Raw genomic sequence first — 14,001 nt, 5'->3', positions numbered from 1 at the left:
ATACTTACTGAAATAATTGCTTGCTATTACAGGTTAAGTGTATGTCTAGAAAGATGCTTGTTTAAAATTGAACTTTGCATTTTAGAAATAAAAAAGTATCAAAAGGAGGAGGGCAGGGACATGGTCCCAAAATCCCACTTGCCCCTAAGTAACTTGCAGATGAGCACATTTCTTTCCCTTTCCTAGCCCCAACTCAGACACCCACCTTTCTGGCTACAATTCTTGAGTTGCATCAGCCAGTCTTGAGGCAAATTCTGTGTAGTGCAGCTTCCTCCTTTTTCCGACGTATCTGAATCATTATGGAGTTGGGAAAAACAGTCTTTCTACAGGAAAGCTACTTTGTGCCTAAGATACACACGCTTGTACATGCACGCATTTGAAAAATATATCAAAGTTGGTCTTTATCTAGGAAAAAACTGTAGTCGACTCTAATAGTTGTGTTAATTATTTTGTCTGAGAGAAAAAAATAGCTGGCATAGAGATCTAACTCTTACTGCGTGTGTTTTGAAAGATGAAACTGATGAATATGTGGGCTGTCTGCTGTCCATTTGCTCCATGAAAGCTCTATTGGTTTTAGGGCGTATGAGTCTATGATGTCTAAATTTATGTAAGAACTAACTGCATACTAAGGCAGTACTGCGGTGTATAGGATTTGCTACATAATGAGGATAATGGATACTTTTTGATAATGAAATGCGGTAATATAAAGCTATTTTTCTGAGTGTTTACAGGAATCTGACCTCCAAAGTACCCATTATTCGGGAACAGTGAAATAACTCTCTTGTTTAGTTTTAGCATTCTCTATGATTATTTTTAACCAAATAATAGATCGTTATTAGCTTGCTTTTATGTGATTTCACCTTAGTTTGGAAACTTACATGTTTAAATAGCACAATTTCTGTAGTCTGGAGGTGAGTAGTAAACAATTCTGTTGACCAGTTTCAGTGGCGTGATAAACAAAACTGCACAGTTTCTTAATTTACTCAAACAGATTACTTCATTAATTCAGAAAACTTTAAAAATTTGAAGAAGTAGAAGGATGTCTGAGTTCACATGGTGCTTGGTGTAATTATCACAGGATGATTTGTACTGCAAGTAGTGAACAAAGGGTGCAGCCCTGCATCTAGAAAAGGCCGTTCTTGATTGCAGAGTCCTCTGATCACTCTGATGTCACATAAAGCTTTCTCCACTAGAGTTACTTCTAGCTTTCCAGGAATGGCTGAATCCTTTCCGGAATGATTGGTACTTCGTATCATGGGATCACTTAAAGTTTTGTTAACTGTGTGAAACAACTTACCTTCAGTTATGTTTGTCATGCCTGTTTTCTGTGGATGCTGAAGCTCTAGCACATGGAACTAAGTTGTCGCTTGGCAGGGGATATTTATGATACTCGTATTTCTTTTCTATCCCTTATCTATGAGATTCCTATTAAAATGAAAACATAGTACATACCTACAAATTAACATAAGAGCAAAGCTACTTTCTACTTGGTTGAACTTCTGTATTATTGTGGGAAGTTAGCTGTTTATGGTGAATGAATGTTTGTTATCTCGGAGCTGGATGCAGCTGTGATGCTGATGGGGGGGATGGGTGGCTGCACAGCAGTGCAGCTGCTGCTTCCCCATCTCGTAATGCAGAAAATGTCAGACAAAGGTGGTAATAGGGATTTTTCAGCATCTTTAATTTAATCTCCTCAGTAATTCTCCCCATCGCCCCTTGTCAACAACTAGACCTGTGTGACAGTGTCGAAGTGGAATAAGACATGTCTTTTATCCTCTTATTTTGCCATGCTTTGTGTATCCGACGAGCACTTAAAACATATACGACAGTTCTGTTCTGCCCACTCTGTGTGTCTCAGTAGAAACTGTCATATATTCCTCATTTACTCCAGAAACATTCACTTTCATAAACTGTTTTCATCTTCTGGCTACCCTTAAACTATAGACGGTTGTAATGTTGATGTTAAAGATTAGTCTTTCTTTTAATAGTAAAGTATGTAATTCTTTAGTTTACTTCAGCTTAAGTTGGAAGAAAACTCTGTCACTCAAGCAAGTAACCGATAGTGTTAGCTCTCTGGTTTTTGTTGTTTTTATTACAAATGTTTTTTCTTATTTAGAATTCTTGGAGTAAAGTAAGGATCTGATTATTGACACTGCCAAAGTAGTTCATTTTTTTTCAACTTTGGATGCCAACAAAAAATATTCTTAGACTAGCCAGATGGAAAAAGGAGAAAAAAAGGCAACCGGGAGGCATGTCATGCTCAGTTAGGTAGAAGCTGTGTTCAGATTTCTGGTATGGAGGGTCTGAGAGCCTTTACTATCTGAGGCTCATCCAGACAAAAAGGAAAAGGAATTGAGGGTTACATATTTGCTAGAGAGAAGCTAGATGAGGTAAGTCTTAGTCTATATAGGTACTTTTTTACCTTGTGGGAATTCTTCATTATGAGAAAGGGTGACACGAGGCAAGGAGAGGGGGAAGGAGGAAGGATATTTGCGTTAGAAACCGAATGGTAAGTAGTACCAGCTAGACACAACCAGTAAATGGTTAGGATCAACCTAAGCTATCTTATTTTCTAGATAGGGCTGGTCTGAACTATGAACAGTTGTAAAGGCAAAGCACGGGTATCTGTTGCAGAGGCGCACTGAAAGCTCCAAGGCTTGGATGAGTGTTGTGATTAGAACAGTGAAACAAGAAGATAATTTAGATGACAGTTTAAAAGGATCTGAGCAGTCAAAAAAATTAAATAGTATGCAAAAGGTGGTGAGAATGTGAAACAAGTTTTAACTCCGTTAGAGAGTAAAACTGGTTCTTACACCTATTTGCGTAGGATGAGGAGATGAATCATAGAAGCGGCTTGGTGGCAACTCTAGAAAGATGGCCAAGCTGAAGGCCGAAGGCAGCCAGAGGCTTCCCACAAGTGTAAAGAAAAGTTGATGGCTGAAGTATTGACAAAAATTTATGAGACGTCATACAGACTTACTGCTTTTATACTGAGAACCCTCATGTATTTCATCTGTTCTGGCACTCTTTGGTACCCTAAGATAAGAGTGTAATGGGAGAGAAAAGGGAGGGGGATTGACATTTTTAGGGAGAGAAAATGGAGACACCAAGAACACCAAACTGTATGCTCAAAGAATGATTTAAATGAGCTTTAAAAGAAATCACGTCTTCCCTATTTTGTAGTGTAAGAGCTCATTAGAATTCAAGTGGTAGAAAAGAAGAATAGGAAGTTTCGGGAGCTCCTCTTCAAAAGGACCTGTCAGTCCAATGTGGCAGCCAGCCTTTTCATAGAAGTGGGAAACCTGACAATGCTACTCACTGGAGAACAATGTTGGAGGTAAAGAGGAGTGAGAGGAGAGAAACAGTAAAAATATTAGACTATCAATATTAGGGAGCCCCTGAATTCCGAGGTAAAATGAAAACCATAAAGCGGATTCAATTCCAGCAATGTCCTTAACGCACTCTTTAACAAACAAACCATGTCAAAACTTTAAAGGCTTTTTAATCTCCAGCAGCTTAGGATCTTTACTTGCTCCACACAGCAAAATACAGGAAAAGGGTAGGGTGGGGGCGGGGGGAAGAGAAAATAGCTAGCAGTCAATATATGTTACAAGTTTTGAAGAATTGTTAAAAAGAACTTAGCTATGAAAATCGATGTGGGATTTATAATCAGCAGAATCAAGCAGAAATCTTCACAGGTAGACCTGTTGCAAGGTGAACATTTTGAATAATGTGAAGCCATCTAACTTGTCCTAAAAAAGTTCTCTGGTCATGGGGTTGTATGGCTTGGCAATGTTAATTCTTAAAACATCTTGTAGCATGCTGAAGAAGTTTGAAGAAACTGGAGGAACGCCAATGTAGTAGCAGTATTTAGAAAGGTAAATACAAATCCTTAATGATATATTTACATATGGGACAAAGTTAGGAGGAATTGCAAATAATGACAATGGCAGTTACGTAGGAGTTGTGGTCGTGCTAAGCTGCACCCATTCAAACAAAATAAGCTTGGTTGTATTGAGAAATAAATTTACAGATTTTGGAGGAAAAATGTAGCCTGTAGCTACAGAATGGAGGACTACATCCTTGAAAATGGTGACTTAACAAAGTCTGTTAGTCACAGTGGGCAATCAGCTCATCATAAACTATTAATTTAAAGCCATGGCAAAAAAGTGCCGGCCTTGCATGTACAAACAGGGGATTGATGAGTAGGAGTAAGTGGTGGAATTAACGCTCAACGTGGCACTCGTGGGACCACAACAAAAAATCATGAATTCAGATCTGATGTACGCTCTTCAGAAAGAATTCTGGGAAATTGTAACAGGTTTATAAAACAGGTACATGATTCCAAAACTGCAAAATCCCTTACAGTAAGAGATCTAGTGTTAAACTTATGAAGGAGATAGTTTATATACCTTCACACAGCACAAAAAACGGATGTGAGAGATACTATAATTATTAGCAATGCACATTACATGGGTCATGCCTGAAAATAAAGCCTAACAAAGTGAAGGTACATGCGTTAATCAGTGAGTATGATAACTAGCAGCCAATTGATTCTCCATTACCTTTATGATCTGCTGATGTCTTCAGACAAAGACTCTTTGGAAGATACAGTTTGGCCCAACATGGGATGGGCATTAATCAAAAGCAGGTTATTAAGCTTAGACAGAGAACTAGATAAAATTCTATGGCTTCTGCCATGTACAGGAGTTACTATAATTTCTGAAGTTAGCAGAACTTTTTGTCACCGACATACAGGGTGAAATCTTTGTACTCCTGAAATTCAAGCAATGATGCTATATTTCAAAGGCTTAGGTTTTGAGCATATATTGTTTTTAATCATGAAAATGTGCTAGATAGTCATTAGTCATCTGTTTCTACAGTTATACAGAATTGCCTTTTCCTGAATAAAGGTATTGTTTTACTTTACAGAAACAGGTCATTGGAAACATCAGAAATGTAAAGTATCTTTGAACGTGTTTTTAGAGGGTGTTCACTTGATCCAATAGAATTTAGCAGGCGTTTTCCTGTTTAAATACCTGATTTGTTTTTAGCGTTCAAAACCCAATCTTATTCTTGAGACTGCAATACAGTGTTGACTGGGAAAAAACACTGCCTCAGGAAGGAAGGGAAGGACGAAGAAAATTTGAGGAAAGATTTAATACACAGTTTCATTTATGATAATGTCAAATGTAATTGCTTGTATACTGCAGTCTCCAATGTAGACTCTGCTGTGCATGACTGAAGTGTTTAGTATTTTTTTACTTTTTCTATGTGCTCTGAGAAACAATTCAACAGAAAAACCTCTGCTTTCTGTAGGAAGGTGTGGTGAGTTGGTCATATTTGTAATATAAAAGAACAGATTAATATTCCTTTCTACTGCTGTTCTAGTAATGTTGTAGTTTGATAATCTGGGTTGCATTAATACTACTACTTCGAAAAGAAATTGTGATGAATTAAAAGGACTTAAGTCTATTTAGTTTTAAGGAATTCAGTTTCTTTACAAAGTAAAATTGCAGTATTACTGTCTAATCTCAGATTTTTATCATTGTGACACATACGTCTGCAAATGAGATGTAATTAATTAGTTTTTACCTGACACTCCTACGGTTTCATGTCATGTCATGTAAACGTGAGCGGCAGCATTCTGGCCTGGGTGCAGCAAGGAGGTGTGAGGCGAGCAGGATTGGGCTGGAGTGCGAGTGACTCACTTTCCCAGGTTAACGTTCTCCTCCTCAGAGCTTATCATAGTTTGTTACTACAGGCTAATTTAGATCCTTAAATTAGCAGCTGCTTTAGGGAGAAATTTCCAGATGATCACTTTTATCATTTCGGTGTTTTTAGTTGTATGTCATTTTACTCTCTAGGGAAGCTGTTCTCTGAGAGTTGCTGGGAGGGGGTAAGGACAAGACGGCTGGGGAAGCGGGCGAGTGCTTTGTTAGCTTTCTGCTTTTGAAGCAGAAGGAATTGAACTGGTTGAGGCAGTAATAAAGTTGTGAGAAGGATTTTATCCAGCGAAGGTGGCTTTTCATTGTCCACGTTTCATTGTTGTTGCATTTTTAATTAATTAAGAAAAAAAATAAATGAAAGACATCACTGCAACAGTACTGCTTAGCTTGATGGAGTAGAATTAAGCTCAGTTGTTCGCTGTGCGGATCTAATACTTTGTCTTGTATAGTACTGTATATAAGAGATACAGCTCGTCAAGCAAGCACAATATTTTAACAGTTTTTCATCACGTTATTGTGATGCTGTGTTAGCACTTGGTTTGTTCATTTTTTTCCCCGCAAAGCTTTTGGTCCTGGAGGAGCAGAACTCTTTTACCAAGACTGTGGTGTCAGTGGTATCTGATGCACTCTAGAGGGACTTTTGTGATGTGATTTAGCAGGGCTGTGGGCCACGTTCATGGGTGCTAGTGGGAGTAGGATGGACAGAGGAGGAAAGGAAAGGATGTGGGGAGCCTTGTGGAGGGTGGCTGGAAGTGACCCTTATTACTGTTAAATATTAATATTCTGAAAACAGCCACAGGCCCCATTTGAGACTGTGGGCTTAGCTGTGCTGGACACTTTAATGTTTGCAATTGTCCTTGTTTCATACTCCTCCTTTACAATTTATAAAATGTACAGCTGATGTTTAAATAAAAAATTAAAAAGGAAAAGCTCTGTAGGTGAAGGTTAGCTTTTCAGGGAAGACCATGCTGTTTGGCTAGATGTGTCAGATGATTTGCAGTGAGTGCTGTGACACTTTGGTAACTTTTTCTTGCTGTCCATGGGATATGAATGGTGTTCCTTTAATGTTTTCTTAAGCAATTATTTCTGAATGTGTTGCCTCCTGAGTGATATTCTAAGAGTAGCCTATGAAAACAAATAGTAGACCAGAATACAATGAGTTCTCTTAAAAGTAACGCTGTTAAAAAGGGGTAATAAAAGTAACGTTCTTGGGTATTGCGTGTTTGTTAGAGATCTCCTGCTTATTTTTCACCTTTTTAAATTTCATTGTTTCACGTTTGATAGGATTCTGCTTATGGCACGTGAGAGCAATCATTTCCTCAAATGTGTATTAAATTATTTTTAGAGACTGTGTTTTTGGAGACACACGCAAATGTGTATAGCCTAAAGTATTTTGTTATCTCGGGTGACGCATTTGTCCAAAAACAACCCCCCAAAATCTAGCATTTCATCCACATAAAACACATGTTGAAAAGGGGACCGGGAATATGTTGTGTTGTGAAGGTAGCCTGGTGATAATGATGGGGGAAATTGTGCAATGGTGCCTTTTGGGGAAATGCTGGGGGATCGTTTGTCCTCCAAAATATCCTGTCGAGATGGGACAGTAAGGTTTCTTCTTGTATGTATTTCAGGACATGTTACCAAAGCAGCTTCTTTGGCTCATGAGAATGTTCTTTTAGTATCCTTCTAACTTGTGCTCTCTTTTCTAGCTGACAGTCACAGCTCTCCCAGAGAAGACACCCCAACTGGGAGCATGGATTCTCTTTCTTCCCAGTCTCCAACACCTGCCTTCTCTAGTAGCCCCTCCGGGCTCCTGGACGGAAATCACCTTATTATGGACAGCGGAGATCTTGCAGGCTGGACAACAAATCTGTAAGTAACCTGAATATTAAGTAACAATTTTTCCACTAGTATGATTGTGCACATGAAGCACATTTCCCTGTTCAGTTTGGTGGCAAGTGAGTGATTTTTAGAAATTACATATAATTGTGTTTGTTTTCTTCTGCTGCAAAAAGGTATGTGGTTATACGTTGTGGTGGAGCTTAGAGGCTACTTGAATGTTTGTAGGAAAGAAATGTTCTTTTTCTACAGAAACCTAGTGCCTTTTACTGTAACCTGTTATGAAATTTTAAATTTTTTTTTATTTAGGCATTGAATATGTGAGTTATTTTCTGTGTGATGTATTACCCTGGTTTTATTTCAAGACAGCCCTGCCTCTAAGTGTAGCTTAACACTATTAGTGTTTTGAGTTTGGATAAATATACTGTAATGGGTGTGTGCTCAGATGCTGTTGTCTGAGAACATTATCACTGTTAACCTCTTCTTAACAAATTAAATGCCTGTTTTCCAATGAAAGTGCAGTCTGTCACTTTCAATAGACTCTGTAGATCTTCAGTTTGTGAGCGTGACTTCAGTTTAGCAAAAATTGATATTACAATGTTAGTCCTATCTCTGTAATACATATTCAGGTTTGATACACAAAAAGCTGAACATAACTTGTTTTTTAAATCAGAAGTTGAACTGGAATTGAATTCTCTGGTTTGCTATTCATACAAACTTTAACATATCAAGACAAAGTTTTCCAGCCTTCAGTGCCAAGAAGATGGAAGGAGCAGGTCTGGAGAAAAGATTTGATACAAATATTTTCCATAATGGTATTCTGAGTAGCCTGTTCTGCTGATGAAGCAAGTGTGTAAAATTATACGTGTAGGTGTATGTAACACATGAGAATATATAGATAGCCATATGATGAGTTTATATGCACACACAAATAATTAACTGCTGATTAGAGTACTTATTAGCTAGAACAATATTTTCTCTCATGTATTGAAAGAATTCCAGATTTATAGGTATTTTACATAAATGTCATTTCTTCCGTAGAGGACTGAAGTTACTCTTTCCTTATCCTCTTGTAATATCCACTAGTAGTGGGTAGGATTAACAATAAGTTGTATTTGATGGAAACAGGTGCATGTGTAGAAAACAGGCTGTGTATGGTATAAAACTAGAATGTCTATGAAAGCAAGCATAGCTGATTAAGGAACATAGGGTTAGCGGAACATTGATAATGTCACTTCAGAGAATAAAAGAAGGAAGTGTCGGTTTTATCCAGAGGGTTCAGGAACTTCAGGTGTTTGAAGGAACACTGCATTTTTTGCATTTGTTAATTTTCATTAAAAATTCTACTGTACTGCTGTTTTGGAAACTTCGATGCCTTGAGGTTTTGTGCTCAGTTAGAAACAGTACTTAAACAGTTCTGTTTGGAAGGGAAAAAAAAAAGTGCATGGTATGTGCATCTAGATTATTTGTCAAAAGCAGTTTTTCTTCCACTCACCCATCTGTGAAGTTTGCTTAAGAGCTACCTCGGTAACAAGCCTGGACAGTAATAGAGAGTAGTCTGTGAATGGTACGTTCTTTTTCCTCTATTTTCTCACCAAATGGGCTTCTCTTCCCTTTCTAGTTCTGGTGACTCAGAGGGCCTTGCCTTAACCCCTCCCCCCCCCTCGCCCCAACCAAAACCTGAAACAGCCCCAGTGTATTAATGGCTGAGGTAGATGTCAGCAACGGAGAATGTACTTGGTGGACTTCGGCAGTCGTTGTGCATCACGGGGTCCTGTGGGCAGGGAAAGGTGGTGGTTGACTTGCCATTGTGTAGCTGTGGTAGCTCTCGCAGCTCCAGGAAATGTAGCATTGGCTGTTGAACTCTGCTTTGGTCGTAGACTATTCTCATAAATTGGACTATTCCAGAATTAGGTGGAGAACAATCCTTTCTGTTTGTGCAGGATTTCAAAATGTTTTGCATTTTGTGCCAAATTGGAACAAAAACAATTCTTAAAGTCTCAGTATCCTCTCTAAAATGGTATTGCAGGTCTTCACTGAGCTACCGTAAATACCATACTGAGTCTAGGGGAGATGGAAATACAAGAGGATCTGGTTACTCAAGTTTCTGCTGATGTTTATAACACATGGGTGTTACTTGTAAGAGATCGATCACTATGGAGTTATGTAGTCAACAAGGTGACGGTGACTTCTTTGTGGTAGAGGAGTTGGTTGCATTGTTTCCCCAGGGGAGGGATGTTGCATTGCAGGTCAAGATATGTCAGGTATTCCAAGGTTGGTTTATATCAGTAGTTTGCTTTAAGCAAGAACACGTGATGGATAGCAAGAATACTTTTTGTGGTATTTGTTTTCAAGAAAGGAAAAGCTTGTTTTTTCCTGAATGATAGCTGTTGTCACCATGTTTCCTGGCAGAGTTTTTTGTGATGCGTGCCCTTTCCTTGTCCCACCTTTAAAAACAAAAGGAGCTACAGCTTCCAGCATGGTGAGAGGAGCACCAAATGAAGGCAAATATACCCTCACCTGCTGGCTGGCACTAGGAGGGGACTGCATGGCCAGAGTGGTGAAAGAAGCTAAGAGAGCAAGGGCTATACCACCGATTTGAAATGTCTCACAGAGCCCTGACTGCTCAATTGTCATGTCAGTATTTAAAGATGTACTATGCATACGGTGTAACTGGAAGGTGATGTTTCACATATGTGCCATTTTGAAGCCCTGCTAAGCTGTTGGTTTTCATGTCTATAAGTGTGTGTCTGCCTGATGCTAGATTTTCTTTGAAAGCTCTGTATGGATCAGACATATGCCCTGTGTTGTCATGTACTGCTGTAGGGGTGAGTAGAGAGTTGGGTGATGGTTGGCTCTTACTGCCCACAGCAGGGGTGGTTCTCAGTGGAGACCCAAGTTTGTTGTTCTAAGATTATCTTGCACCCTAAACTTTTTTCAACCTTTTTCCTGAAGATATTTTTAACTTCACACTTCCATCTAGAGCCAAATACTAAAAATAAATACATTTTATTTTTACATACACTCTATGGTAGAACATAGAGAGCTTTTTTTCTCCTGTCAATCACAAAGTTACAGAATAGTTTATGGAGACACAGGATTCAAACTCCAAATAGCCCAGGATGGACAAATTACCTTTTCTACTTGATGGAGCACCGTGTCATAAACATGTATTGTTTGAAAATCCCTTCTATCCAAGGATGCTTAGCACAAGCTAATTTCAGACATAAACTGGTAATTATGGTAGTGAGCTGCATAGAGTACTCCTCCCTTGTAGTGCTCTTCACTGGTATGGGCATTTTTTTCCCTTTAAGGCAGAGCAGCAACGGCAATCTCAGTTTAATGTTAACCAAAGCATTTGCATTCTTTTTTTCCCCTCTCTGCTTTAAATGTCCGTACATACTTGCCCTCAAGCTACAGAATTAACATTGTACAGCCATCTATCTTCCTCAGGTTCCACTGGAACCACTGTCAAAGTCCACTTTGCTCTGACAGAGCTCCAGGTGGTTACTGTTTCTGTAAGGAGAGCATGTTTCAGATTGTTTTGGGACTGATGTTGGTATAGTTTCACCAGCAGTATGTTCTCAAAATGCTCATTGTTTCCCTCAAAGCCACAGTTGGTTATGGGGGGAAAAAAAAAAAAAAGAGTTTCCGTGTTAGACGCATCCAGTTCATTGCATGTTCCTTCTAATTCAGATTGCCACCATAGCCGGTGTTCTGAAGGTAAGCAGTGTCTTCTAGATGAAATGCAGTTATCCACATAGGCATTCTTTAGCAGCTTTCTTTGATTTGTATCTTCTGCTGTTTGAGATACTGGAAAATAGGCAATATTCCCTGTTTCAGGAGTTTGCCAGTGTAAAATTTTGTAAAGTAGAATGTACAAATACAGTGATATTTGCCATGTTGTGCCTTGGGTTTAACAAGTAGGTCACCTGAAGTTCCAGGTCCTGCCACAGGTTTTCTTCAGAGAAAATATTACTTATTCTGTTTTGCTTGTACGGCCTGCGCACACTCAGTTCCCAATGCATTTTGATTTTCTGAATCTGTGTAAGGCTTGGGCATGCCCTACTTCCATCTCCTCCTTCCAATTTCTGCACCTCCTTCTGACTGAGGTGTTACCTTTTTACATGTGGGTTAGGTATTGGACTTTCTTGTTCCCATGCCTGGTCTTTTATGTGTCTGCGTGCTCACATCACTAACTGTTCTTTTTTCTGAGGTGCTGCTTTGACGAGAGGTCCTTCCCTGCAGCTGTAGAGCCGATTTCCTCTAATGCTAGCAGAAGGGGTCATAAGGCAGCTACGTCCTATTGTCTTAGAGGGAAAGGAGATACTGCCTAATACTGGTCTTGAGAATATTGATTTGTCTTAATTCACAAACTCGGGCTACCTGCAATAATCTCAGAATTTCAGAGTATGGACTAGTTTCCCTCATCTTGACCTTCAGTAATCAGGATGGTGGTGTTCATCAAGCTCTTCACTGACTTCCCAGTGGGCCAAAACCATTTATTGATAAGAGGTCTGTCTTATTCAGCCTTCCCGGAGTGCTGGCTATAATGGCAGCTCACCTCTGATGGATTAGCATAGGTTTCCCTTATCGCGATGACTGATTCGTTGAAAGGTGGATTACAAGTCATGTCCTAAAACACTGTGGACTGCCTTATGTCTGTTTTCACTTGACCTCAGAATGAACCAAAAAAGCTGAACACTTGGTATTCCCTGGACTCGGTATGTGTTGTAATCAATCTTTCTGAGGATCTTTTTCTGCTAAGGAAAGATTTGTTACTGTAACTGGCCCATTGTTGTCATGAGATCTATTTGTGCTTACAGTACAATGCCCTATGCCAGGGCTTATCTACATAGCTTAGAGATTTACCCCTCACAGTGCTGGGTTTTGAGAATTGGGTCAGCCTTTCTTTTTGGTTGGAAGTCCCCTACATTATCTGCATGACCTCTTCTTCATTCATATAATGAAAACTAATGTCTTGTTCCTCAGCTGCAGAGTTCATTTTTGGGATCTGAGACTTACAGGGTCTCTGGGTTTCCTAGGGAGCTGGAACATGGTGACTCCTGATGGTTATTCTGGATGGAGTCATGGTGCAGGACGTGGGGTAGCCTTCCTCAAGATGATGATACTGAGTATGTGTTTACCTTGCGACCTCCTCTGTCCCTCTCTAAGCCTTTGGGATTTTGCAACTGGAGGGGATGGAAAGCATCCTGAACCCAAACCTCTTCACTGAGTGTGTATATTGAGTGGGGGTTGTTAAAGCAGTTACATTTCTGGGCTCAGAATAGTAAGATTCATAGTTTTCAAACTGCATCCCCCCTTGGATGCTGCTGTAGGAGCATGTAAGAGACAGTCCTGACTGTCCAAATACTGAAGGTACTCAAAACCCAGAGGAGAAATAGAAGCACCACTGTAAATGGCTTTTCAGGAATATGCAAGGGACCAGTGGCAGAGGAAATAATCCAGTCTTTCTTTCATGTCTTTTGCAGTTCTTCTTTACTGGTTCTCCTGACACTAAAATATTCTGTTACCCAGCTCAACGGTGTATACGTGCTACACTATGGGCATCGATTTTAGGTTTTTATTACCCACAGAGGCTTTCAAAATGGTGATGAGAGCCCTGCTGCGCAGCATCCTGAGTCCTTTCAGGGTCTTTGTGACCAGGCTGGGAAGAAGCTAATCATTCTTCATGAAATCTAAGGCTGTTGAAATTCCCGGTGAGCAAACTGATGGTAAAAGAGCCATCAGATGGCAAGGGAGGGCAGAAATAGTGGTGTTCTACACGTAACAGAAGACTTGGTGATAGTTATTAATTTTGTTTGACTGCTGAATGAATTCCCGTCAGCCTTGTTAGATCTACATCAGTAGACTGCATCTGTAGTCTCCTTAAAATTGGAATAGTTTCTTTTTGTACTTTCTGGCAGTGGTGTGAATTTGCAATTTTACATAAATGATGTGCGACTTCAGTTTCAGTGTCTTGAAAACTTTTTATAATATATAATGTCATCATCTTATTTTAATAAAAGATGCTTTAACAGCTGCAGAAGGCACAGTCCAGGTATGTAGCACTGCTCTTTGCTCGTTGTGCTTATTTTGCAGTTTGTTTTTTGTTTCAGCTGCCACCTCTTCGGTGACTCAGCAGTTTTGAGAGCCGGGTTTAGTGGAGCAGGCACTTCTTTTCGTACCCTTTCGTTATGCAAGCGGAGCAATAGCCCTCATTTTGCAGCTCCTTTGGAACAGGCATAATATAACTTAGTCATGTGGTTCATACAAAACAGACTTTGCCGTCTCCTTGTCTTCCAGCGGGCTAGGCAGCTGGGCCTGACAGCAGCACAGGGTAAGCAGTATGTGTGCTCAGAGCAGGGAGAGATGTGGATGCAACCACTATGATGAGCTAAAGTTTCTTTTTTTCCTTCTTCCCCCCTCTCCC

General features: G+C 39.7%; 1 protein-coding gene across 1 annotated transcript in view; it reads left to right on the top strand.

Moving 5' to 3' along the window:
• ARHGAP10 (Rho GTPase activating protein 10) overlaps positions 1–14,001 on the top strand; it is a 129,258-nt gene that overhangs the window by 97,706 nt on the left and 17,551 nt on the right. The window contains exon 20 of the mRNA XM_009327511.1: positions 7,439–7,601. Coding sequence (XP_009325786.1) covers positions 7,439–7,601 — 163 coding nt within the window. The remainder of the gene's footprint in view (positions 1–7,438; positions 7,602–14,001) is intronic.

Source organism: Pygoscelis adeliae, unplaced genomic scaffold, assembly GCF_000699105.1.
Source record: "Pygoscelis adeliae isolate BGI_AS28 unplaced genomic scaffold, ASM69910v1 Scaffold157, whole genome shotgun sequence".
Taxonomy (NCBI): Eukaryota; Metazoa; Chordata; class Aves; order Sphenisciformes; family Spheniscidae; genus Pygoscelis; species Pygoscelis adeliae.
The sequence above is the reverse complement of the archived record's forward strand: the minus strand, read 5'-3'. Positions and strand labels throughout refer to the sequence as shown.